This window comes from Hemiscyllium ocellatum, chromosome 50, assembly GCF_020745735.1.
Source record: "Hemiscyllium ocellatum isolate sHemOce1 chromosome 50, sHemOce1.pat.X.cur, whole genome shotgun sequence".
NCBI classification, from domain to species: Eukaryota; Metazoa; Chordata; class Chondrichthyes; order Orectolobiformes; family Hemiscylliidae; genus Hemiscyllium; species Hemiscyllium ocellatum.
The window spans coordinates 815,541-839,804 of record NC_083450.1 but is presented as its reverse complement, the minus strand read 5'-3'; the positions used below and the strand labels follow the sequence as shown (position 1 = coordinate 839,804).

Sequence of the window (24,264 nt, the reverse complement as noted above, 5' to 3'; positions counted from 1 at the left end):
TGGCACTGTGGGTGACCCCACAGCAAGTGGACTGCAGCAATTCAAGGAGGCAGCTCACCCCCACTCACCTTCTCAAGGGCAAATAGGGATGGCCTATCAATGCTGGCCCAGCCAGTCCCACCCAAGTCCCACAAACGAGTAAAAAAAGGTGAAACTAGGACAAGATGGCATCGCCTTGAGGTTAGAGGGAGTAGGTTTAGGTCTGAACGGAGAAGGAACTGCTTCACCCAGAGGGTTGTAAATCTATGGAATTCATTGCCCAGGGAAGTAATTTACGCTACTTTGGTAAATGTTTATAAAGCTAAGGTAGTTTTTTTTGAACAATAAAGGAATTAAAGGTTATGGTGGTGGGGGGGATGGTGTAAGTGGAGCTGAGGCCATGAAAAGATCAGCCATGATCTTATTGAACAGCAGAGCAGTCTCGAAGGGCCGAATGGCCTACTCCTGCATGTGTTTCTTATGTTCTTATGTATGTTTAACACCATGAAGAGAAGGAACTGAGTAGGTGAAGGTTGTTCGCAAATAATGAAGGCGTTTCAATCGATAATACCGAATGTAAAATACAGGGTTAAATGTGCAACGTTCGAACAGAGCACGGAGTTCAACCTGTGTTTTGTATCAGCACATTAGTGACGAAGGCAAGAGCGAAAGGAATTCAGGGAGAGGGGAACAACAGAGAATGTAGATGGTGCCTGTCTGCGTGGAGAGTAAATACTAGCAGCGAGCCGTTGGGCTGTGCAGTCTGTTTCACGGTCATTCCAATCGGGCTGTCTAAGGTGGTGCCTTAGAATATAATACCAGAAGGTGTCTGTGAGCTGTGTTGCTGTTATAACCTGCTGTTTTCTCCCAGCAGTGAACCCACTCTCCAGCGTTATGAGATGCAGCAGGCAGCAGAGTCAGTACCTGAAGAAATCCGTCCAGACTTTAACCACACCTTCAAGGTAGAGATGGCCAGACAAGATGCTCAACCCTCAGACCGTTGAGGCGACCTTTAAATTAACCTGTGCTGTGTTTCTGGTTGCTGCTGTGTTTAGTGATCATTGTGCTAATGCTGGCTATAGTATGGAGACTGAGAAGGGTCCGTACCCTCCTAGACCCCCAGGGCTGTCCACTCTGTGATCTGGGAATCACACGCCTGGACCCATCCAACATCTCTCTCTGACAGGATGAGAGTGTCGTGTTGACAGGGCAGCACGGTGGCTCACTGGTTAGCACTACAGCCTCATATCACCAGGGAACTGGTTTCAATTCCAGCCTCGGGCCATGGTCCGTGTGGAGTTTGTACATTCTCCCTGTGTCTGTGTGGGCTTCCTCTGGGTGCTCCAGTTTCCTCCCACAGTCCAAAGATGTGCAGGTCAGGTGAATTGGCCATGGGAAATCGTCCCATAGTACCCAGGGATGTGCAGGTTAGGGTGGATTGGCCATGGGAAATTGTCCCCTAGTGCCAGGGATGTGCAGGTCAGGTGAATTGGCCATGGGAAATTGTCCCATAGTACCCAGGGATGTGCAGGTTAGGGTGGATTGGCCGTTGGAAATTGTCCCCTAGTACCAGGGATGTGCAGGTTAGGGTGGATTGGCCATGGGAAATTGTCCCTTAGTGTCCAGGGATGTGCAGGATAGGGTGAATTGGCCATGGGAAATTGTCCCCTAGTGTCGAGGGATGTACAGATTAGGGTGAATTGGCCATGGGAAATTGTCCCACAGTGCCCAGGGATGTGCAGGCTATGTAGGTTAAGCCATGGGAGATGCAGGGTGACAGGGATTGGGTAGGGGAGTGTAACTGGGTGGGATGCTCTTTGACGGGCCAGTGTGGACTTGATGGATTGAATGGCCTCCTTCCACACTGTAGGGATTCTATGACAGTTAAAGCCACATAGAACCTGAACTGTCGGCTTAGTCAGTAAACACAAGCCCCTGTGCAACACTGAGAATGGCCCTGCTCCCATGGACAGGGGCAGAGGATATGAGTCAGGCTGGGTCACTCAGCCTAGTGTGGGTTGTACTGCCCATAGTCTCTGTGAGGGTGGAAATGAGGATCCATTCAGTCCCATGAGACAGTTCCATTGTTCAGTTACTGTTACCAACAGCTGAGGTACTGACAGCGTTGTTCTTGTATTCCATGTTTCCTTTTGCACTGAAACATGGGACTGAGGAAATAAGGGAATGTGTACTCTAGTCAAGGTCAGTGGCTGGAGAAGAGGGAAGAGGATTGAGAATGTTAGTGTGGAGGAATCAGTCAGTCAGTCCAGCGACAGTATGTTCACTATGTTTCTCCTTATTCTCCACAACCACCTGATGAAGGAGCAGCGCTCTGAAAGTTAGTGCTTCCAAATAAACCTGTTGGACTATATCCTCTTGTTGTGTGATTTTCAACTTTGTCCACCCCAGAGCAACACCAGCTCCTCCAAATCATTATCTCACAAATCTGTGATCTTTATTTGTGTTTTTAGATCAAAAACTTGGGCTGCTTTCCTGCTGAAGGTTTGGAAGCTAAAATCTACATTCCGACCATGATCAACGCGTACTATCACATTTCATCAGTGAGCACTGCCTTTACCGAGCCAGTAAGTACACAGCGAATCATTTCATATTGCAAGGAGTTAGGTATGGTTCTTAGGGCTAAAGGGAGTTCAGGTTACGAGGAGAAAGCGGGAACGTGCTACTGAGTTGGATGATCAGCAATGAGTGTGGATGGGCATTGGAGATATAACATTCAGAGATTGCAGGAAATTGGGATTAATGTGCCTTTAGTTAAAAATCAAACAACACCAGCTTATAGTCCAACAGATTTATTTGGAAGCACTAGCTTTCGGAGTGACGCTCCTTCATCAGGTGGTTATATAGCTCCTGCGTTCAAATAAACCTGTTGGATTATAACCTGGTGCTGTGTGATTTCTAACTCAGACCACCCCAGTCCAACACCAGCGCCTCCAAATCATGCTCCTTTAGTGGTAGTTATGTCGGTGCAGACTCAATGGGCTGAAGGGCCTTTTCTGTACTGTATGAATCAGATTGGATGGCAGCAGGATCCAAGGCTGAATGGCCTCCTGCTGCTCATTTTTTAATGTTTGTATGCAAGCTGTGAAATAGGAGACACGGTGACTCGTCTTTCAGAGCAGGGGAAACTCTGAGAGTAAAAATAGACAGGAAGTGAAGGTGGCAAAGGTGTTGCTGCTCTTTGGAAGAGTATAGTGTCCAGTATTGTTCCTGAGACCCACCTCATTTCCATGATGTTACATTTCTCCTCAATTGACTGGTGCTGAAAAAGACTCTGTCCCTGCTCAAACCAGAGAGTGGATCTTGTGTGACAGGAAGATCAGGATTAGCAGTGACACACCTTCACGTAAACCACTGCAATTCAGAAGCGCTCACTGTAGAAACAGCAAAGTGCATGCCCTGCCTAAACACAGCATGTTTAGCTGTGTCCTGTTCCTGCTAGTGCAACTCTCAGGGCTCATGCCTTTGGCTCCTGGTCTCCTCTCCCAGGTCAGGCTGTACAGGAGTTGGTGTGGGTCAGGGAAACTCACAGTTTGACTGCCCTCGGTAACTCTTTCTTTTCACAGGTCCTGGGAATAAATTGCTCCATGAGCAATGCTACAGATCAACTGAGGGGAAAACAAGACCAAGCCACAGAGGTCCTCAGCAGGGATTTCACATACGTGAACCGCCTGGTACTTAGTCCATACCACCAACTGCACCTGAGAGAACAGGGAGGGAAGCCAGTAAGGACAGGCAGAGAGGAAGGGTGGGGAGAGGGAGAGAGAGAGAGGATTGGGAGGGTCATGGGCAGAGGGAGAGAGAGAGGATTGGGAGGGGCATGGGCAGAGGGAGGGAGGGAGGATTGAGAGGGACATGGGCAGAGGGAGGGAGGGAGGGAGGATTGAGAGGGACATGGGCAGAGGGAGAGGGAGAGGATTGGGAGAGGCATGGGCAGAGGGAGAGAGTGAGGATTGGGAGGGGCATGGGCAGAGGGAGAGGATTCGGAGGGACACGGGCAGAGAGAGAGGGAGAGGATTGGGAGGGACATGGGCAGAGGGAGGGAGGATTGAGAGGGACATGGGCAGAGGGAGGGAGAGAGGATTGAGAGGGACATGGGCAGAGGGAGGGAGGGAGAGGATTGGGAGGGGCATGGGCAGAGGGAGGGAGGGAGGATTGAGAGGGACATGGGCAGAGGGAGGGAGAGAGGATTGAGAGGGACATGGGCAGAGGGAGGGAGAGAGGATTGGGAGGGGCATGGGCAGAGGGAGGGAGAGAGGATTGGGAGGGACATGGGCAGAGGGAGGGAGAGAGGATTGGGAGGGGCATGGGCAGAGGGAGGGAGAGAGGATTGGGAGGGGCATGGGCAGAGGGAGGGAGAGAGGATTGAGAGGGACATGGGCAGAGGGAGGGAGGGAGAGGATTGAGAGGGGCATGGGCAGAGAGAGGGCGAGAGAGACATTGGTGAGGCCACTTTTGGAATATGTTATGAAGTTGAAGGCATGTACTGTCCCTTGAAGAGAGAGTAAAGACTGTTTTGCATTGAGAGCCTACAGGCACATGACACAGTATGTAGGCAGGCCAGCAAGAGGTGAAGCCACATTGGATTTGGTACTGGGTAATGAACCCCGCCAGGTGTTAGATTTGGGGGGGGTGAGCACTTTGGTGATAGTGACCACAATTTGGCTACGTTTACTTTAGCAAAGGAAAGAGATAGATACATACTGCATGGCAAGGGTTGAAGCTGGGGGAAAGGTAATTATGAGGTGATGAGGCAAGATTTAGGATGCATAGGATGGGGAAGGAAACTGCAGGGGTTGGGCACAATTGAAATGTGGAGCTTGTTTAAGGAACAGCTACTGTGTGTCCTTGATAAGTATGTACCTGTCAGGCAGGGAGGGAGTGGTCGAGTGAGGGAACCGTAGTTTACTAAAGACGTTGAATCTCTTGTCAAGAGGAAGAAGGAGGTTTATGTAAAGATGAGATGTGAAGGCTCAGTTAGGGCACTTGAGTGTTACAGGTTAGCAAGGGAGGACCAAAAGAGAGGGCTAAGAGGAGCCAAGAGGGATATGAGAGATCTTTACCAGGTAGGATCAAGAAAAACCCCAAAATCTTCTGTAGGTATGTTAGGAATAAAAGAATGACCGGAGTAAGATTTTCCTGCTCCTCGGATGCTGCCTGAACTGCTGTGCTTTTCCAGCACCACTAATCCAGAATATGGAGTATGATTAGAGCCAGTTAAGGACAGTAATGGGAAGATATGCGTGGACTCTGAGGAGATAGGAGAGGCGCTAAATGAATATTTTTCATCAGTATTCACACAGGAATAAGACAATGTTGTCGAGGAGAATGGGATTGAGGTTCACAAGGAGGGGGTGTTAGCAATTTTGGAAAGCGTATGTTACTCATACTTTAACAGACCATGAGGCAAGGTGAGGTTTTCTGGGTGTTTGGTTTAATGAGCAGAAGGGTTCACTGCCGTGTTGTAACAGTCTGGGGGGCTCGGGTCTGTGATTTGGACAGGTTTAAACAGAATCAGTCTGAGATTTACACAGATTGGAATAGATTTAGGGTACGACAGATCCTAGCTGATTGATACACTTGCTGATTTGTGTCCTAAATTTTAAATAAAACATGGGTGATACAATTTGTTTAATGTTGGCTACTTGTGATTGGTTAAATTAAAATTGAGAGAAATTAAGATTGCTAAAGGGGTTCTGGGTTTGAAGATTTTGAAATTTGCCAAGAAATTTTAGAAGGACAGAAAAAGGCCATATTTTTAGAATTAGCAAAGAGGTTAGAATTGGGCTTAACCAAGGACAGAAGGAAAGCTGAAATTGTAAAGGAGTTACTCAAACACTTAGCTGTGTCAGAGAAACAGACAAGTGCAGTAGTGTTAGAAAAACTTAAATTACAATTGAAGAAAATGGAGTTAGAAGATAAAGAGAGAGAGAGAGGAAAGGGAGAGAGAAAGAGAGAGAGAATTTGAACTTCAGAAGTTGCGACTTAGTCAGCAAAGTCAAGTTAATAGGATGGAGATGAAGAGAGAAGGTAGTGATATACACAAATATGTTAAAATACTGCCACATTTTGATGAGAAAGATGTTGAAGCCTTCTTATTTAATTTGAAAAATTGGTGAGGCAGATGGAGTGGTCAGAGAACTTACGGGTAAAGCTAGTTCAGACTAAACTGGTCGGCAGAGCTAGTGAGGCATTTGCCGTGCTGTCAGGTGAGGGGTCAAGAGATTATAAAGAGGTTAAGCAGGCTATTTTAAGTGCTTATGAATTGGTACTAGAAGCATCTATTCAGCGGGTCTGAAACATAAATAAGGAACCAGGTCAGACTTATGTTGGGTTCGAAAGGACTAAACGTAGTCATTTTGATAGATGGGTAAAAATAGATAAGACTCCAGAGATTTTATTCTGCTGGAGGTGTTGAAAAACTCACTTCCAGAGATGGTAAGAATTCATATCGATGAACAGAAAGTTCAAGAAGTGAGAAGAGCAGCAGAGAAGGCAGATGAAAATACAGTGGTGCATAAAGGGAAAGGTCATCTTCTGGCAAGAATAGAAATTGGGAGAAGGGGAGACCCTACACTACAAAACAAAGAGTAGAGAACACCAGTAATTGTTTACCACAGGTTAAAAAAGAAGCCCAAGAGGGTGGGAAGGAGGTGTTTCCACTGTGGTAAGGTGGGATATGTGAAGTCACAGTGCTGGTCGTTTAAGAAAGGCACTGTGGGAAAAGATGTGGTAGGAGAAGCTAAGCCAGTGGCATTAGTGAAGGTGCTAAAGGAGATTCCTAGAGGGACCAAGGAGCTGCAGGAGAGTGCACAGCCGAGGCAGGGGCTGGGCATGGAGTTAGTACCTGATCTGTACAAAGGATTCGCCTCTGTGGGTAAAGTTTACTCAGAAGGAACAGGGGGAGAAGCACAAGAAGTTATAATTTTGAGAGTTCCAGGATCTAACCAGTCTCAAATAGTAAGAGATGAACATATTTGCACTCTAACCTGTTACCCGAGACAGTGGTAATTTGGGATAGGCAGGCAGAAATTTAGCATTCCCCGTGTAAGATCAGGTTGGAGTGCCAACTCAAGACTGGGGAAGTAACAGTGGAAGTGATTGACAGAGTGTTAGTTCTAGGAATCCAGTTTGTTCTTGGGAACGATTTAGCAGGATCCAAGGTGGGAGTGACATCCCTTGTTTTGGAGAAGCCCAAGGAAGATCAAGGAACTAAGCAGTTAAAAGAAAAATACCCTGGTATTTTCCCAGACTGTGTAGTAACAAGATCCCACTATCGTAAATCACAGAACAAAGCAAAAACTAAAGAGAAAGATGAATGAGTTGAGGTTCAAGTTAGCGGACATTCTGTTTGACGTAATGGTGCAGGAAAAACCTGAACAGGCAGAGGGTCAGGCAGAAATGTTTAGTCCTGAAAGGCTAAGGGACTTGCAACAGCAAGACAACACAATAAAAGATATATATGTGGATACATACTCTGAAAAGGAGGCAGAGGATATTCGTGAGGGTTATTATCTGAAAGACAGAATCCTAAGATGGAAATAGAGACTACGCCAAGTTAGTGCAGACGAGAAATGGACCGAATTACACCAGATTGCGTTGCCAGTAGTTTACAGAGAGGAAGTGTTACGGGTAGCACATGTACCACCTATAGGGGGTCACCTAGGAGTACAAGAGACTCAGGCTAAAGTACCAAAACATCTCTATTGGTCTGGAATGCACAAGGATGTGGTTACCTTTTGCTGTATATGTCATACATGCCAAATGGTAAGTAAGCTACAGGTGGCAATAAAACCAGCACCTTTGTAGCCAATGCCCATATTTGGAGAACCTTTCAAGCAGGTTATAATTGACTGTGTTGGTCCCCTCCCGAGAACTAAAAGTGGGAACCAGTACTTGTTAACCAGAATGGATGTGTCTATCAGATTTCCGGAGTCAATTCCATTACGGAGTATCAAGGAAAAAAAGATGGTAGAGGAGTTAGTAGCTTTCTTCACACGGCGTGGGCTACCCAGAGAGATTCAGCCGGACCAAGGGTCAAATTTTACTGCTAGGCTGTTTAAGGAGGGTATGGATAGCTCAGGTATACAGCACTTTAAATCCAGTGCGTATCATCCTGAATCCCAGGGAGCTTTAGAAAGGTGGCATCAGACCCTGAAGAACATACTGTCAGGGTTACCTGAGTGATTGGGATAACGGTATCCCATTCATATTGTTTGCCGTTAGAGATTCCCCAAACTAATCTACTCGGTTTACCAGCTTTGAGTTAATATTTGGACATGAAGTGAGAGGCCCTTTGAAATTAATTAAAGAGAAATTGACAGGACCGAAGTCGGAGATCTCACACTTGGATTATGTATTGGAAGTGAAGGAGAGATTAACTAAGCAGCACCTGAAGAGGACACAGCATAGAATGAAGCAGGTGACAGATAAAATCTCTGAAATTTCGACATTTTCCCATGGGGATGATGCCTTAGTATTGTTACCAATGGTAGGAGATCCCTTCAAAGCCAGGTTTAGTGGTCCCTATCAAATTGAGAAAAACGTGTCAGGTAAACTGTCTGATAAAGATGCCAGATAGGAAAAAACTATCGGGTATGTCATGTGAATTTGTTGCGACTTTATTATAACAGAGAGAAGGAACTGGAGAAACAAGTGTTAGTTACTGCCCCCAAGTCAAATCCAAATGTTATGGAGTTTGATGGGCCTCAAAGTACATTAAACAGTGAGGAAGACCTTGAGGAGTGGGATAGGGTTAGTAAACTGTCTCAGCAGAAAGTGAGGATACCTTTTCTTGCTGTCCACTCAATCATGACCTCACCTCCCACCACCAAACCATCATATCCCAGACCATCCACAGTCTCACCCAGAGCCTCTAACCCCATTGTCCATGAATCCCACATTGCCTGATTCTACCTTCTACCCAAAATCCACAAACCTAACTGCCCCAGTCAGCCCATCGTCTTGGCTCCTGCCTGCACCAAACTTATCTCCACATACCTTCACACCATTCTGTCCCCCTTAGTCCAGGAACTCCCCATCTATGTTCAGGATACCACGCACACCCTCAACCTCCTCCATGCCATTTGTTTCCCCGGCCTCCAATGCCTTATCTTTCCCATGAACATTCAGTCCCTATACACATCGATCCACCACAACAAAGGTCTCCAAGCTCTTTGTTTCTTCCTGTTACACCAGTACCCTTCCACTGACATTCTCATTCAACAAGCTGAACTGGTCCACACCCTCAATGATTTCTCCTCTCAATCCTCCCACTTCCTCCAGACCAAAGGGGTAGCCTTGGGCACCCGTATGGGCCCCAGCTATGCCTGTCTCTTCATCTAGTACGTAGAACAGTCCATCTTCCATAGTTCCACCAGCACTACTTCCCACCTCTTCCTCCGCTATATCGATAATGTATCGGCACCACCTTGTGTTCCCACGAGGAATTTGAACAGTTCATCAATTTCACAAACACCTTCCACCCTGACATCAAGTTCACTGGACCATCTTAGACACCTTCCTCCCCTTCCTGGACCTCTTCATCTCTATTTCTTTGCAACCGACTCAACACGGACATTTACTACAAACCCACTGACTCCCACAGCTGTCTGGATTAAACGTCCTCCCACCCTACTTCAAGTAAAAATGCTGTCCCTTATTCCCAATTCCTCTGCCTCTACCACATCTGTTCCCAGGAGGACCAATTCCACCACAGAACATACCAGATGGCCTCCTTATTTAAAGACTGCAATTTTCCCTCCCTCATGTTCGACGATGCAGTCCAGTGCATCTCCTCCACTTTCCACACTGCTGCCCTCCAACCCCACCCCTCCAACCGCAACAAGGACCAAACCCCTCTGGTCCTCATATTCCAACCACCAACCTCCAGATACATCGCATTATCTTCTGACATTTCTGCCACCTACAAATGGGCCCCACCACTAGGAATATATTTCCCTCCCCACCCCATCTGCATTTCAGAGAGACCATCCCCTCCACAACTCCTTCGTCAGATCCACGTTCCACCCCCAACAGCAACTCACTCTCCCCTCCAGGCATCTTCCCCTGCCACCACAGAACATTCAAATCCTGTGCCCACATCTCCCCCCTCACCTTCATCTAAGGCCCCAAAGGATCCTTCCACATCTGATTGAGATTTACCTGTACTTCCACACATGTCATCTATTGTGTCCATTGCTCTCAATGTGGTCTCCTCTACATTGGGGAGACAGGACACTAACTTGTAGATCGTTTCAGAGAACATCTCTGGGACACCCACACCAACCAACCCCACCATTCCGTGGCTGAACACTTTTACTCCCCCTCCCACTCCTCCAAGAACATGCAGGTCCTGGGCCTCCTCCATCGCCAACCCCTAACCACCTGATTCCTGGAGGAAGAACGCCCCATCTTCCGCCTTGGGACCCTCCAACCACATGTAATCAATGTGAATTTCACCAGTTTCTCCATTTCCCCATTCCCCCATCTTAGCCCAGTCCCAACCTTCCATCTCAGCACCACCTTCTTGAGTGGTCCTGCCTGTCCATCTTTCTTCACACCTATCTGCTCCACCCTCCTCTCTGACCTATCACCTTCACCCCCACCTTCATCTACCTATTGCTTTCCCAGCTGCCTTCCCCGCAGCCCCATTCCCCTCCCATTTATCTCTCAGCTCCTCCCCCCCCCCAACGACTCACAAGCCTCATTCCTGATGAAGGGATTATGCCTGAAAAGTTGATTCTCCTTCTCCTCGGATGCTGTCTGACCGGCTGTGCCTTTCTAGCACTACACTCTTTGGCCTCAATATCTGTCTCAGAACAAAGAACACAGATGAAAGGCTTGTTGCAGCAGTTTGAGCACATGTGCAGGAATAAGATGGGGAGGGCTAATGCTATTGTGCATGAGGTAGAAGAAGGGAATGCTGTTCCAATAAAACAACACCCCTACAGACTTAATCATTTCAAAGTCACACAGGTCCAGAAGGAAGTGGATGTGATGCTCAACGAAGATATCATCGAACCGAGTCAGAGCGAGTAGAGTTCGCCGATTGTGTCAGTTCCCAAATCTTGACAGGACTCAACGATTTTGTGTGGATTATCGGAAGGTCAACACCGTAACAAAATCAGACTCTTATGCAATACCAAGATTAGAGGACTGTGTAGAGAAAGTTAGACAAGCCAGTTACATTACAAAGTTGGACTTACTGCATGGTTATTGGCAAGTACCTTTATCAGAGAAAACAAATGAAATTTCTGTGTTTGTAACCCCAAATGGACTATATCAATTCAAAGTGATGACCTTTGGAATGAAGAATGTACCCGCCACATTCCAAAGACTCATGAACAGAGTTGTGGCTGGGTTAACAAACTGTGCAGTCTATCTGGACGATGTAGTGATCTTTAGTAAGCCCTGGAAAGATCACACGGTACAGTTAGCAGAGCTCTTTGAACGATTAAGCAAAACTGGTAAATAACTTAAAGAAAACAAAATTTGCGAAAGCAGAGGTGACATTCTTGGGACATAACACTGGTCATGGAAGGTTGATCCTGTTATGACACAGGGTAAACCCTCCTGTTCAATTTAAACCCACAACACAGAAAAGATTTATCCCGTACAGTAATTCTGTAAAAATTCAAGAGGCAAAGAACTACTTAAAGTAAAAATTAACAACTTTATTTCTTAACAAATAACTGAGAATAATTAATTAACAACTATTTACAACTCCTTCCTCTAACCTATCTTTTATTTTCCCCTCTATAATACTAGTCCAATAAAAATTCTGGTTAAGATTTATAAAATAAAACTTCTTATCTCAGAACCCGGGCGGTTTTTGGTTCTTCTCTGTATTCCTGTTGTTTTTTTCCCTCTTCTTTGGGATTCTGCTTCACAGCTTACTGATCGATAAAGGTACTTTTAAAAGAGCTATTTTTCAGGCAGTCTTTTCATGCTGATGACTTGGCAGTTCTCCTCCTAACTCTTCAATTTTCCCTGGTCTTATATCACCGAAGCATCAAATTGTGTCATCGTCTTTTAAGATTATCAATATACTCAATTCAAACTTGATTGGAGGCTGGTATTTTGGGGTATAATTTAAACTGATTGGTCGAATTAGAATTTGATTTTGTCTCCAGGTAACCAGCTAATCGAGTTGTTCGACCAAATGTTACATTATATTTTTGTTTTCAGAACACTTGATGCTGTCAGGTAGTTCTACTAGCTAATAACTTTCTTAAAGGTACAGTACACCCACATCTTCATAACAGACAACAAGGAATGCAAACATGAAGGCCATCGAGGAATTTTCTCGACCAACCTCTAAAAAAGAGGTGCTTCACGTTTTGGGATGAAACAGATTCTATCAGAGGTTTGTTCCCACCGCTAACTGATTTGCTGAAGAAGAACACAAAATTTTGGTGGACAAAACAACGCTGGGGGCATTTGACAATTTAAACGCAGCATTAATCACTGCACCAGTTTTAGCTACACCAATCTTTTTGAAACCCTTCAAAGTTGCAATCGATGCTAACTACACAGGAGTTGGAGCTGTACTGCTACAGGAGGGTGATGATGGAATTGAACTGACAGTTTTCAAAGAAACTTAACACCCACCAGAGAAAATACTCTACCATCGAAAAGGAATTATTGAGTTTGGTATTGGCCTTACAACATTTTAATGTTTATATCACGAACGATGTGTCGGAGGCAGTTGTGTACACGGATCACAATCCTCTTACATCCTTGGAACAATTTAAAGACAAAAAATATAAGGCTTGCATTGGAGTCTTATGTTACAGACTTTTAATTTACAAATCTTACATGTTCCGGGTCATAAGAGTATGATAGCAGTTGCGTTATCACAGATTTAATGGATCAAGTATAGATAAAATTGAACAGATACCAATGTATTTCATTGTAATGGGGTTAAGAAGTAGAAAAAAATGAAGCCATCTTTTCATTATGATGGTTTGCTTTTTCTTGACAGGGGAGGTGTTATGAAGTTGAAGGTGTGTCCTGTACCTTTAAGAGAGAGTGAAAGCTGTTTGGCACTGAGAGCTTGTAGGTACCTGCCATGTGACTGATTAGCAATCTCAGAGTATATCAGAAAATTGAAAATATGTAACATTTGGCCAAGAAACAAATACCTGACTTTTGGTTGCTATGTTTACACAACAATTCCAATTTAACTAATCAGATTAAATTATGCCCCAGGATACTAAAGCCAATCAAGTTTGAATTTTACTCTTTTTTGACAATATCGAACCAATGAGACAATCGATGTTTGGGGTATAAAGAAGCAGACAGTTTGAGAGTTAGCCAGAGAAAGCAACCAACTGCCATGTTCAGAGTAAAGGCCAAACACACTCTATGAATGGTACCTTTTTCATATGCAACATCTTTGTGGCAAACGACCGAAGACAACCCAGGGAGATCTGTAGCTGAACGGCAGGCACTGACAATGACAGCTGCCAGATGGCTTTGAAAATTAAGTTGATGTAATTTTAATAGGGGCTTTTATTGGAACAGTATATTGTTGGAGCATTGGAGGTAGATAACAAACTTCTAAGATAAAGAAAGCTTAGAGTTGTAAATAGTTATTGTTTAATGTTCACTTTTAGAGTTAAAGAATAAAATTGATTTTTGTTTCTTTAAATAGTGGAATCTGGGGAGTTTTCTGTCACTCATACTTTAACAGATTCTAAGGCGAGGTGAGCTTTGTTGTGTGTTTGGTTTAATTAGCAGAAGGGTTTACTGCCATGTTGTAACAAGTATTGTATACAGTTCTGGTTGCCCTGCTATAGACAGGATAGTATTAAATTGGAGAGGGTTCAGAAGAGGTTGACCAGGATGTTGCTGGGAATGGAAGGTTTGAGTTAGAAAGATAGTCTCAATAGGCTAGAACAAGACAGCATATTTGTAATGCGAGCAGAAAAAGATTTAAAGGGGACATGAGAGGCAATGTTTTCTCACAGAGGGTGGTTCATATGTGGAACAAACTACCAGAGGAAGTTGTGGATCCAGGTACAGTTACAACTGTGGCTTAGTGCCATGTTACCTTGGGAGGTCTCGAGGATACAGTGGAAATTCAGTGAACTTTAAAAAAAAATCCTCATCAGTGAAGATGATTCTATCCCTATGTTCACACCAACAGGACTGCAGTAATTCCTGGTGCAGCATTTTCACCTGCTATATGAATACTGTAGACAGGAGTGAGGAGGTGGTAATCCACATTGGCTACACACTGTATGGCAAATTCTTCAGGACAGTAAGTTTGTGGTTCTTTTTAACTTCCTTCCCTCCCCAGCTCACACACACACTCACATTCACATACACGCACACACACAGACTCACATACACAGTTACACACACATCATTTGTTCACTCAAACTGAGTCACTCACTCACTCACTCTAACTCACACACACACTTATTCACTCACACTGAGTCATTGACTCACTCACTCTCACTAATTCACACACACACACTTGTTCACTTACATCAACAAGATTTCATTGGAGTTGTTCTGAAAGGTGACTTACTCTGTGTGGAAATGCTGTCAGCAATAGATTGCTTGACACTTAGCTCAGCTCAATCCCGCTCCAACCCTGGGTCCATGTTTACACCTTGTGCAGTTCCCTCATCACCCAGACAGATTATTGACCAATTCCTTGTGGAACTGCAGGGCTGCATTATGACATTATCACCAGCCTTTCCATTTCAACAAGACTGAAACACTTAGATTTTCTTCTTCCACTTTGCAGCAACTCTCCTGTAAATTTTGTCCATGACCCTCCTCACTACTGTTAGCTGCTAATTACCACGTTGGCTTAGAGCACATGCTGATGCTTTCAAACTCTCTGCTTCCAGGTAAAGTTCAGATCATTGAAAATTGTCACTACGCTAACTCTGGATGTACAAACTCCTCAGGTTCTGACAATTGCAGAGTCAGCTCGCTATCGAGAGGTAAGGAGGATTTCCTGTAAACTAAACTGGGAATGAAAAGGGGAGTGAATTACATTCTAACAGCTAAACTGGTTTGTTAAAATAGGTAACAAGACCTCGATAAACTGGAGAGAGAGAAAGGGGAGCTATGTGCATTCTGATACCAAGTTTCACTTCACTTTGGTGTGGGATTTGGACAGATTCCATACCTGATTCCCAGGGACAGTGCAGGGTTAGATACAGAGTGAAGCTCCCTCTACACTGTCCCCCATCAAACACACCCAGGACAGGGACAGAATGGGGTTAGATACAGAGTAAAGCTCCCTCTACACTGTCCCCATCAAACACTCCCAGGGACAGGGACAGCACGGGAATAAATACAGAGTAAAGCTCCCTCTATCCTGTCCCCTATCAAACACTCCCAGGGACAGGAACAGCACGGGATTAGATACAGAGTAAAACTCTCTCTACACTGTCCCCCATCACACACTCCCAAGACAAGGACAGCACGGGGTTAGATACAGAGTAAAGCTCCCTCTACAGTCCCCCATCAAACCCTCCCAGGACAGGGACAGCATGGGATTAGATACAGAGTAAAGCTCCCTCTACACCGTTTCCCCATTGAACCCTCCCAGTTGGAGTCAGGTCATGTAGAATGGAGCTGATTGCTTGCTTGCTGATGTGTCTGATTTGTTGTCTAGGTGATCGTAGAGCTGATCAAGCCAGTGGTGATTGCTGTGTCTCTGTGGATTATCATTGGCAGCACACTCGGAGGACTTCTGCTGCTGGCTCTCATCATCTTCATTCTGTGGAAGGTAGATGTCTCTGCTGTAGTTCATAGACTCAGAGCCCATTATCAATACGAAAATACCAGGGAGTGAAAGAGAATGAAGGTCAACTTGTTCATTAATGTGAACGAATACAGGACACTAATTAAGCATTATCACTGAAGAAGTACCATTAGGCAAACTAATGAGGCTAAAGACCCCTGATGGCCTGTATCCTCATATCCACTATCTCTGTAACTACTACAAGAGACAGCTGCAGAGATAATGGATGCACTGGTTGGGATTTGCTGGATACTGGAAAATTTCCAGAGGTTTGGAAAACTGCTAATGTCACACTTCTCTTCAAAAGGGAAGGAAGTCAAAAACCGTGAACTGTAGGTCAATTAGCCTAATATCTGTTGTTGGAAAACTATTGGAAGCAATAGCAGACATTTGGGAAACCATAATCTAAACAAACAAAATCAACATGACTTCATAAACAAAATTCATTTCTGATTAATTCAAGGAAGGCCCAACCAGAGGGGACCCAGTTGTGTTGTATTTGGAATTCCAGAAAATGTTCAACAAGGTATTTCACAAAAGAGTCCACGGTGTTGGAGCTGGGATATTTGACACAGAGAGAGAACTGACTCGTGGGCAGGAAACAGTGAGTGGGATAAAGGGTTCCTTCTCAGGTTGGCGATCTGTGAGCAGTGGGGTTCCACAGGGATCATTGCTGAGACTGCAACTGTTCACAGTAATGGCTTGGAGGGAGGGAGTTAACGTACTGTACCCAAATTCACAGAAAACACTAATACAGGTGGAAAGACAAATTGTGCAAGACATACAGACAGTTTACAGAGGTTAAGTCAGTGGGCAAAAAGTTGTCAAATGGAATATAATGTTGGAAAATGTGTTTTCAGTTTTGGAAGAGGATAGGAAAGAACAGAATATTACTTAAATAGAGAAAATCTACAGAAAGCTGTAACACAATGGGACCTGGGGGTACTTATAACAAAACACAGGAAGCTAACACACAGGGACAGCAGGTAATCAGGAAGGGCTGATGGAATGCCGACCTTTATTTCAAGGGGGTTGGAGAATAAGAGCTGGTAGCTGTATAAGGTGCTGGTGAGATCACATCTGAAGTACTGTGCACTGCTTTGGTCCCCTTGTTTAAGGAAAGATATTATTTCTTTGGAGGCAATTCAGAGAGAAGGTTCATTAGGATGACCCCTGTTCTGGAGGGATCGAGTCATCAACAAAGGTTAAACAGGTTGGGACTCATTGGAGTTTTGAAGAATGTGAGGTGATCTCACTGAAACATTTTTAAGGGGTTCGACAGGGTAAAGGCTGTGAGAATGTTTTCCCTCATGGAAGAGTCTAGGACCAGAGAGTATAGGAGCACCAATTTAAGACTGAGATGGTGAGGAATTTCTTTTGTCAGAGGGTTGAGTGTCTTTGGAGCTCCTTGCCATAGAGAGAGCTGTCGGGGCAGAGTCCTTGTGGATATATAAGGCTGAGATAGATAGATTCTTATCAGTCGGGGAATCAAGGGTTATGGGGAAAGGACAGAAAAGTGGAGGTGAGGAATTTTAGCTCAGCCATGGTGCTATTGAATGGTAGCGAAGTTTCGAGGGTCTGAACGGCCTCCTCCTGTTCATAGCTCTTATAGCCTTATGGTCTAGTTACTGGGAATGCTGGAATACACTTGGGCTCAGGAGACAATTAAACATGCTTCTAAAAGGAGGGCAGAGAATGTGGGTTTTGGGAGACGGCTGATGTGACCTTCCAACATGATGAAACAAGAACAGAGAGCCACTCCCCACCATTACAAAACCCAATTCATAAAGTGTGAGAGGCAGTCACACCATCCTCAGGATCTGTGATCATTCATCATTCCTTCTCATACCAGCTAAGTCACAACTTACTCTGAAAATGACTAAGTGTCTATCTCTCAGCTACTCGCTAGGTTCCATTCTCAATGACGGGAACATTTGCACTCAGTATTTGTTACTTAACCTATTTAGACATCCCATTTCAATAACAGCCCAACCATCACTGTTTGTAAAATGTCAACCTCCCCTGGTAACCAGTCCTAGATCCTGTGACACACCATCAACAGTCCATCAGTTCTATCACCTTCTCAGTCTCTCTGCAGAGTTTTGAGAACACCAGATAGACAGGGCAGAGCTGGACATCTACCATTAAATGTAGTTGTATCAAAGGTTCATGCAGCAAATACATTACTTTTGGGTGATGTGATTAAAAGGCAGTGGGCTGGTGTTAGTCTGAATCAATTTCACTGCCTCTGAAGGGGTGATGGGACGTACATCTGCAAGATGAAGGAATGGGAGGAGTGAAAAGGCCAAAACAGAAAAAGTATTTCTTCCGTCAGTATTGAAAAGAAACCTTTCTTCCTCACAGTGTGGATTCTTTAAGAGAAAACAAAAGGAGGAAGAAGATGAGGACAAGGAGGAGGATGAGAAGAAAGAGTGAGGCGGAGGGTGCTGAAGTCCAACATCCTGTACACTCAGCGTCAGGAATCTCGGACATATCTACACAGTCCCTCACACATGGTCTGACTGCTATGCACTTCCTTGAAGCTTCTTTCAGTTTGCAAATGACCCTCAAAGGGGCTATGTCACCTTGTTTAAAACTCTTGGGACTAGGCTGGGGTATGGGGGTGGTGGGCAGGGGGTTCCAGGATTTGTTACAGAGATTGTGATGAACTAGACACAATCTGTATGGTGGATATTACTGCATTATACAAAGACTGTTCCTTCCTAATGTCAACCCAGCCTCCTTCACTCAGTCCAAGCCCACTAACCCCACCCCAATGAGGCTGCCTGCTACATGCTGCCTCTACTTCAGCTGCCACCTTGTCACAAGAAGCGCATGCTGGAAATGATGCCTTACGTGCACAAAGGGAGTCAAAGTTCAAGGAATGAGCAAATGTAACTACCAGCGAGCAGGTTCCCTGACACTAGTGTGGACCGAGTAACCCAAAACATACTCTCACATTGATTTGACTCTATTCTTCTCCCCCCACCCCTGTCCATGTAGTAAACAGCCAAAGGACCAGGGAGTGCTGGGACCAGTGTTCACATCCAGCTCCCACCCACATGGTGGAGCTATTTCTTTCACAATAGCCCCATGCATTTACAAATCTGAAACACAGACTTACCTGAGCTGAGACAACAGTGTGTGGTCAGATATCTAGCGGTCGAGTTTGGGTTTGAACGCAGACCTAGATCATAACAGATGGTGTCACTCGGATTGCTTTATCACACTGGCGTGTGCCAAAAATCTCTTCTCATCTTGATCTGAAACCACATGAACGCTGAGGGAAGGGGCTGCCTGTACATTGAGGTAGCCTGACCATACTGAGTGCCCCTCTCGGATTCCAGCTTCTCACTGACACCAAACTCACTCATGGCCTAAGGAACAAATATTTACATGCACTTTATTTAAAGCTTTGGGGTTTTTTTTGGAAATAAACATATACTAAAATAAACCATATTTCTAGTTTTTGTCGTCTCGTTGTCGATACAAATTCTGAAGTTGGCCCTTTTCCATTCAGCAGCATTTCAGATGAAGGAATGGGCAGCATGATAGCCTGACTACTGGCTGTTAGTTGAGCCACATTGACCAGACGTTTGCGCTGACCAGTCACTGCTGACTGACAAATGCTGGGAATTGTGGGTGACAGGCAGTGAAGAGAGACATTTATTACATTTCCGTATAAAGTGCATTTTACCTGCACCGATGTGTACTTACGTTTGACTTTCCCCATTGTATGTTGAGATGATGGCACCTTTCAGAGGTGTGACGGTGAAACTTACATTCCTTCAACTGGATCATTCCTTTTTGCAATGAACCACTCGGACAGGGTGGGAAATGTGACAAGTTTGGAAGCAGGGAGCTTATTGGAGCCACGCTAACACAGTTAAGTGCTGGCCAGGGAGCAAGGAAAATGAGAACACAACAGCAAGTGCAAAGTAACCTGCTTGCTCAGGTCAGTAATGGATCCATTTGGAAGAATGGCTGTTACTTGTGTTATTCCAGCCCAATAGTGTCCAAATGATCCATCACAAGCAACAAACACTTAAAACACAAATCAAGAAGAGTGTTGAGGGAGTTTTACAAGGTAAACTTTGTATCAAAATCCTGTGTTGGCCCTGTTCTGTGAGTGGTTCATGGGGACAGGGTAGAGGAAGCTTTAATTTATATTCAACCCCATTTTATCCATGTCCTGAGGGTGTTTGATGAAAGCTGTATTCTGTAGATTTTTGGAAGGGTTGGTCGTGGGTGGGTATCCAATGGTTTCTGGGGGTGACACATGATTTTCCAGGTCCCAACTTACTCCCAGCTTCTGTTCGTTCGTGAGACGCGGCTGTTACTGAAATGTGGGTGCACCTGGCTAGGCCAACATTTATCACCTAACTCTAGCTGCCCTTGAAAAGCAGACGGCGTTGGTGGTGATGTATCTTCTTGAACTGCAGCCATCCATTTGGTGTTGGCACACTCGATGATGTTAAGGAGATGATGGGTTTTGTGACCATGGTGGAAATGTCATCCTGCAGATCAAGTTGCCTAACTCACCCCTTTTTTATTTATAGAATCATACAGATAAACAGCATGGAAACAGACCCTTTGGTCCAACTAGCTTACACCGACCATGTTCCCAAACCAAACCAGTCCCACCTGCCTGCTCCTGGCCCATACCAATCCAAACCTTTCCTACTCGTGAACTTACCTAATTGTCTTTTAAATGTTGTAACTGTACCTGCATCCACCACTTCCTCTGGCAGTTCACTCGACACACGGACTGTGTGGAAAGAAGTTGCCCTCATCCTTTTTAAATCTTTCACCTGTAATGTTAAAATATGCCCCATAGTTTTGAACTCCCCCATTCCAGGGAAAATACCTTTGCTAAACACCTTTGTCTATGCCCATCATGATTTTAAAAACTTGTAAGGTCACCCTTAAACCTCCTACGCTCCAGTGAAATAAGTCCCATTCTAGCTTTATAGCTCAAACCCTCCAGTCCTGGCAATATCCTGATAAACCTTTTCTGAATCTTATCCAGTTTAATAATACCCTTCCTCTTACAGGGCGACCAGAACTGGACACAGGTATCAAAAAGATGCCTCACCAACAACCTCAACACAAAAGGTCTGAGCAGTGAAGGCAAGCACTGCTCCTCCTCTCTACCTCTGGCCTTTCCCTCACCCCTGCTATCCAACCCCCTCCCCAACCCCACCTCTCTCCCGCTATCCATATCCCTTCCATAGAATGTTATAGCACAGTACAGGCCCTTCGGCCCTCGATGTTGCACCAACCTGTGAAAATAATCTGATACCCATCTAACCTACACTGTACATTATTATCCATATGTATGTCCAATGCCCATTTAAATGCCCTTAACATCAGCAAGCTGAAAATGTGTTGCTGGTTAAAGCACAGCAGGTCAGGCAGCATCCAAGGAATAGGAAATTCGACGTTTCGGGCATAAGCCCTTCATCAGGAATGAGGAATACCTTAACATCAGCAAGTCTACTACTGTTGTAGGTAGGCCATTCCACGCCCCTACTACTCTGAGTAAAGAAACTACCTCTGATATCTGTCCTAAATCTATCACCCCTTAATTTAAAGCTATGTCCCCTCGTGTTAGCCATCACCATCCAAGGAAAATGGATCTCACTGTCCACCCTATCTAACCCTCTGATTATCTTATGCGTCTCGATCAAGTAACCTCTCAACCTTCTTCTCTCTAAAGAAAACAGCCTCACTTCCCTCAGCCTTTCCTTGTAAGACACTCCTCCCATACCAGGCAACATCCTAGGAAATCTCCTCTGAGCCCTTTCCAACCTTCCACATCCTCCCCATAAGCCAGTGACCAGAACTGTACACAATACTCCAGGTATGGCCTTAATCAGTGTCTTGTACAGCTGAAGCATAACCTTGTGGCTCTGAAACTCAATCCCCCTACCAATAAATGCCAACACACCATATGCTGCCTTAACAACCCTATCAACCTGGATGGCAACTTTCAGTGACTTATGCACCTGGACACTGAGATCTCTATTCATCTAAACTGCCAAGAATTTTACCATTAGCCCAGTACTCTGCATTCCTGTTATTTCTTCCAAAGTGAACTACCTCTCACTATGCATACCCCTCTCTCTCCCTCTGTCCTTTCCCTAACTCCTGCTATCCATACCCCCTTCTCCCTCACTGCCTCTATCCTTTCTAGAGTCAGACCTAGCACAAAGGAAGATGAACAAAGATACTCTGTCTTTACGAAGGAGTTAGTTGTTACACAATGCAGGATAAAAAAACTCGATGGGTTTAAAATTGGTGAGGATGAGATAATCGAGAGACTGCCATTACTTAAAGTGGATCAGGTTGTAGGAAGTGAGCGTGGAAATTGTAGAGACACTGGCAATAATTTTTCTGTCTTCCTTTGAATCAGCAGTGGGTCCAAATGACTGGAGAATTGCAATTCTTCTAAAAAGAGTGTACTAATAAGTCCAGAAACTTCAGGTCAGTAAGTTTAACTTCAATGCTGGGAGTTAATATTCAGAAGGACAAATGTGAATTAATTCAAGAAAGTCAGAATAGTTTTCACAAGGGGAAATAATCATTAACTTTTTGGGAGGTTTGTTGACGATGTAACACAGAGGATCAATGGGTGCAATGCCGAATGGTGGCATGCTTAGACTTCCAAAAGGTATTTAATACAACAGGTTCACAAGCAAAGCTACAACAAGGATATGAGTTGGCCAAGTGACAGATTAATGGATGTTGTTGGGCTGGAGAAAGGGTTGTGGAGTTTCTCAGGGGTCAGTATTGGGTCACTTGCTGTTTAGATGAGTGTGTACACGGGACATATTTTCAAAATTTGTACACGATAGAATGAATGGCAGCATTGTATGGTGAGGAGGACAATGTGGAGGTTTGAAAGGACACTGGCAAGCGGGCAGAGTGGTGGCAGATAAAGTTCAGTGTAAAGAAATGCAAAGTGATTCATTTTAGCAGGAAGAGCACAGATACAGTTCAAAATGAAGGGAACAATTCTATCCTGCAGAGGTGCAGGGGCAGAGGAAGATAACAATACTGGATTAGGGGCAGGAATGCAGCTGGGGTGTATTACGTTCAGTAATGGGTGCAGTACTTTCAGAAGGTTGTGACGACATTAGAAAGAATGCTAAAACGATTCACTAGAATGTCTCCAGGGTTGAGGAATCTCAGTTATGAAGATAGATGAGACATGCAAGGACGGTTTGTCTTGGAGAAAAGAAAGGCTGAGAGAAACTCAATAAAAACTATTCAAAATCATGAGGGATCTGGACAGAGTAGGCAGGGGAAAACTTTCACTTATGGAATGATAGAGAACGAGAGCCAAGGATAGAAACTGATTGGCAAAGCAGCAAAAAAAGATGAAAAATTATTCCACACAGCAAGTGGTTAACACCTTGATAGCATTTCCTAAGACAGTGAGGGAGGCAGGTTCAGTTGTAGCATTCAAAAGGTAATTACAGTTATCTTAAAATAGACCCATGCGCAGGAATACTGGGCAAAGGTGGGGAAATGGCATAAAGTGGATCACTATCCAATCAGCTGTAACATTCAGATTTTGGCTGTTGGAGTTCAGTCATCTCAACTCTGGGACATCCTGAGGAGGACATGAGACATGAACCCTGATCTCTTGGCACAGAAGTAGGGACCATCATCATGCTCAACCTGATTGGCTCAGAGTCACTGGGTCACTGCGACTTGCCACAACAGCCTTCAGTTCCTTGGAGTAGATATTTTCCTAATCAAACTGTTCAGAGATGATACTGCACAGCTCTAGAGTAAGTGGGACTTGAACCTGAATCTCCTGGCTTAGAGGTAGGGACACTGCAACAGTGCCAGAAGAGACCCCAGTTCCTCAGAGTAACGTTCCAGGTACAACTATCTTCAGCTGCTTCATCAATGACCTCCCTTCCAACAGAAGGTCAGAAGTGGGGATGTTGAAGGATTGCACTATGTTCAGCACTATTCACAACTCCTCAGGTACTGAAGCAGTCCCTGTTCAAATACAACAAGATCTGGACAATATCCAAGCTTGGGCTGACACGTGACAAATAACATCTATGCCACACAAGTGACGGGGCAATGACCATCACTAAACAGAGAGGATGCAACCACTGCTTCTTGACATTCAACAACGTTCCTACAAAATTCCCCACCAATAATATTTCAGGCATCACAATTAACCAGAAGTTGGCTGGGAAAATACAGTGAGTCATTGATCGCCTGACTCCCCAAAGCCTATCCACCATCTACAAGTCAGGAGGGTGATGGAATACTCCCACTTGCCCTGGATGGGGGCACCTTCAACAACACTCAAGAAGCTGGACACCATCCAGGACAAAGCAGTTGCTTGATTGGCACCACATCCACCTCCTTCAACATTCCCTCTCTTTGCCTGTGCGCCTTGTATTGTTTCCCAGACTGATTACAGGATGTAATAACATTCAAACTTGCTGTCTCCACAATCCAGATAA

The 24,264-nt window shown here is 44.8% G+C and overlaps 1 protein-coding gene across 1 annotated transcript in view; it reads left to right on the top strand.

The window, feature by feature from the left end:
* The window catches only part of itga10 (integrin, alpha 10), a 98,837-nt gene extending 79,609 nt beyond the window's left edge, over nucleotides 1-19,228 (top strand). The window contains exons 23-29 of the mRNA XM_060820620.1: nucleotides 851-941; nucleotides 2,451-2,564; nucleotides 3,564-3,671; nucleotides 14,150-14,263; nucleotides 14,865-14,960; nucleotides 15,641-15,754; nucleotides 18,134-19,228. Coding sequence (XP_060676603.1) covers nucleotides 851-941; nucleotides 2,451-2,564; nucleotides 3,564-3,671; nucleotides 14,150-14,263; nucleotides 14,865-14,960; nucleotides 15,641-15,754; nucleotides 18,134-18,205 — 709 coding nt within the window. The 3' untranslated portion in view covers nucleotides 18,206-19,228. The remainder of the gene's footprint in view (nucleotides 1-850; nucleotides 942-2,450; nucleotides 2,565-3,563; nucleotides 3,672-14,149; nucleotides 14,264-14,864; nucleotides 14,961-15,640; nucleotides 15,755-18,133) is intronic.
* The last annotated feature ends 5,036 nt before the right edge of the window (nucleotides 19,229-24,264 follow it).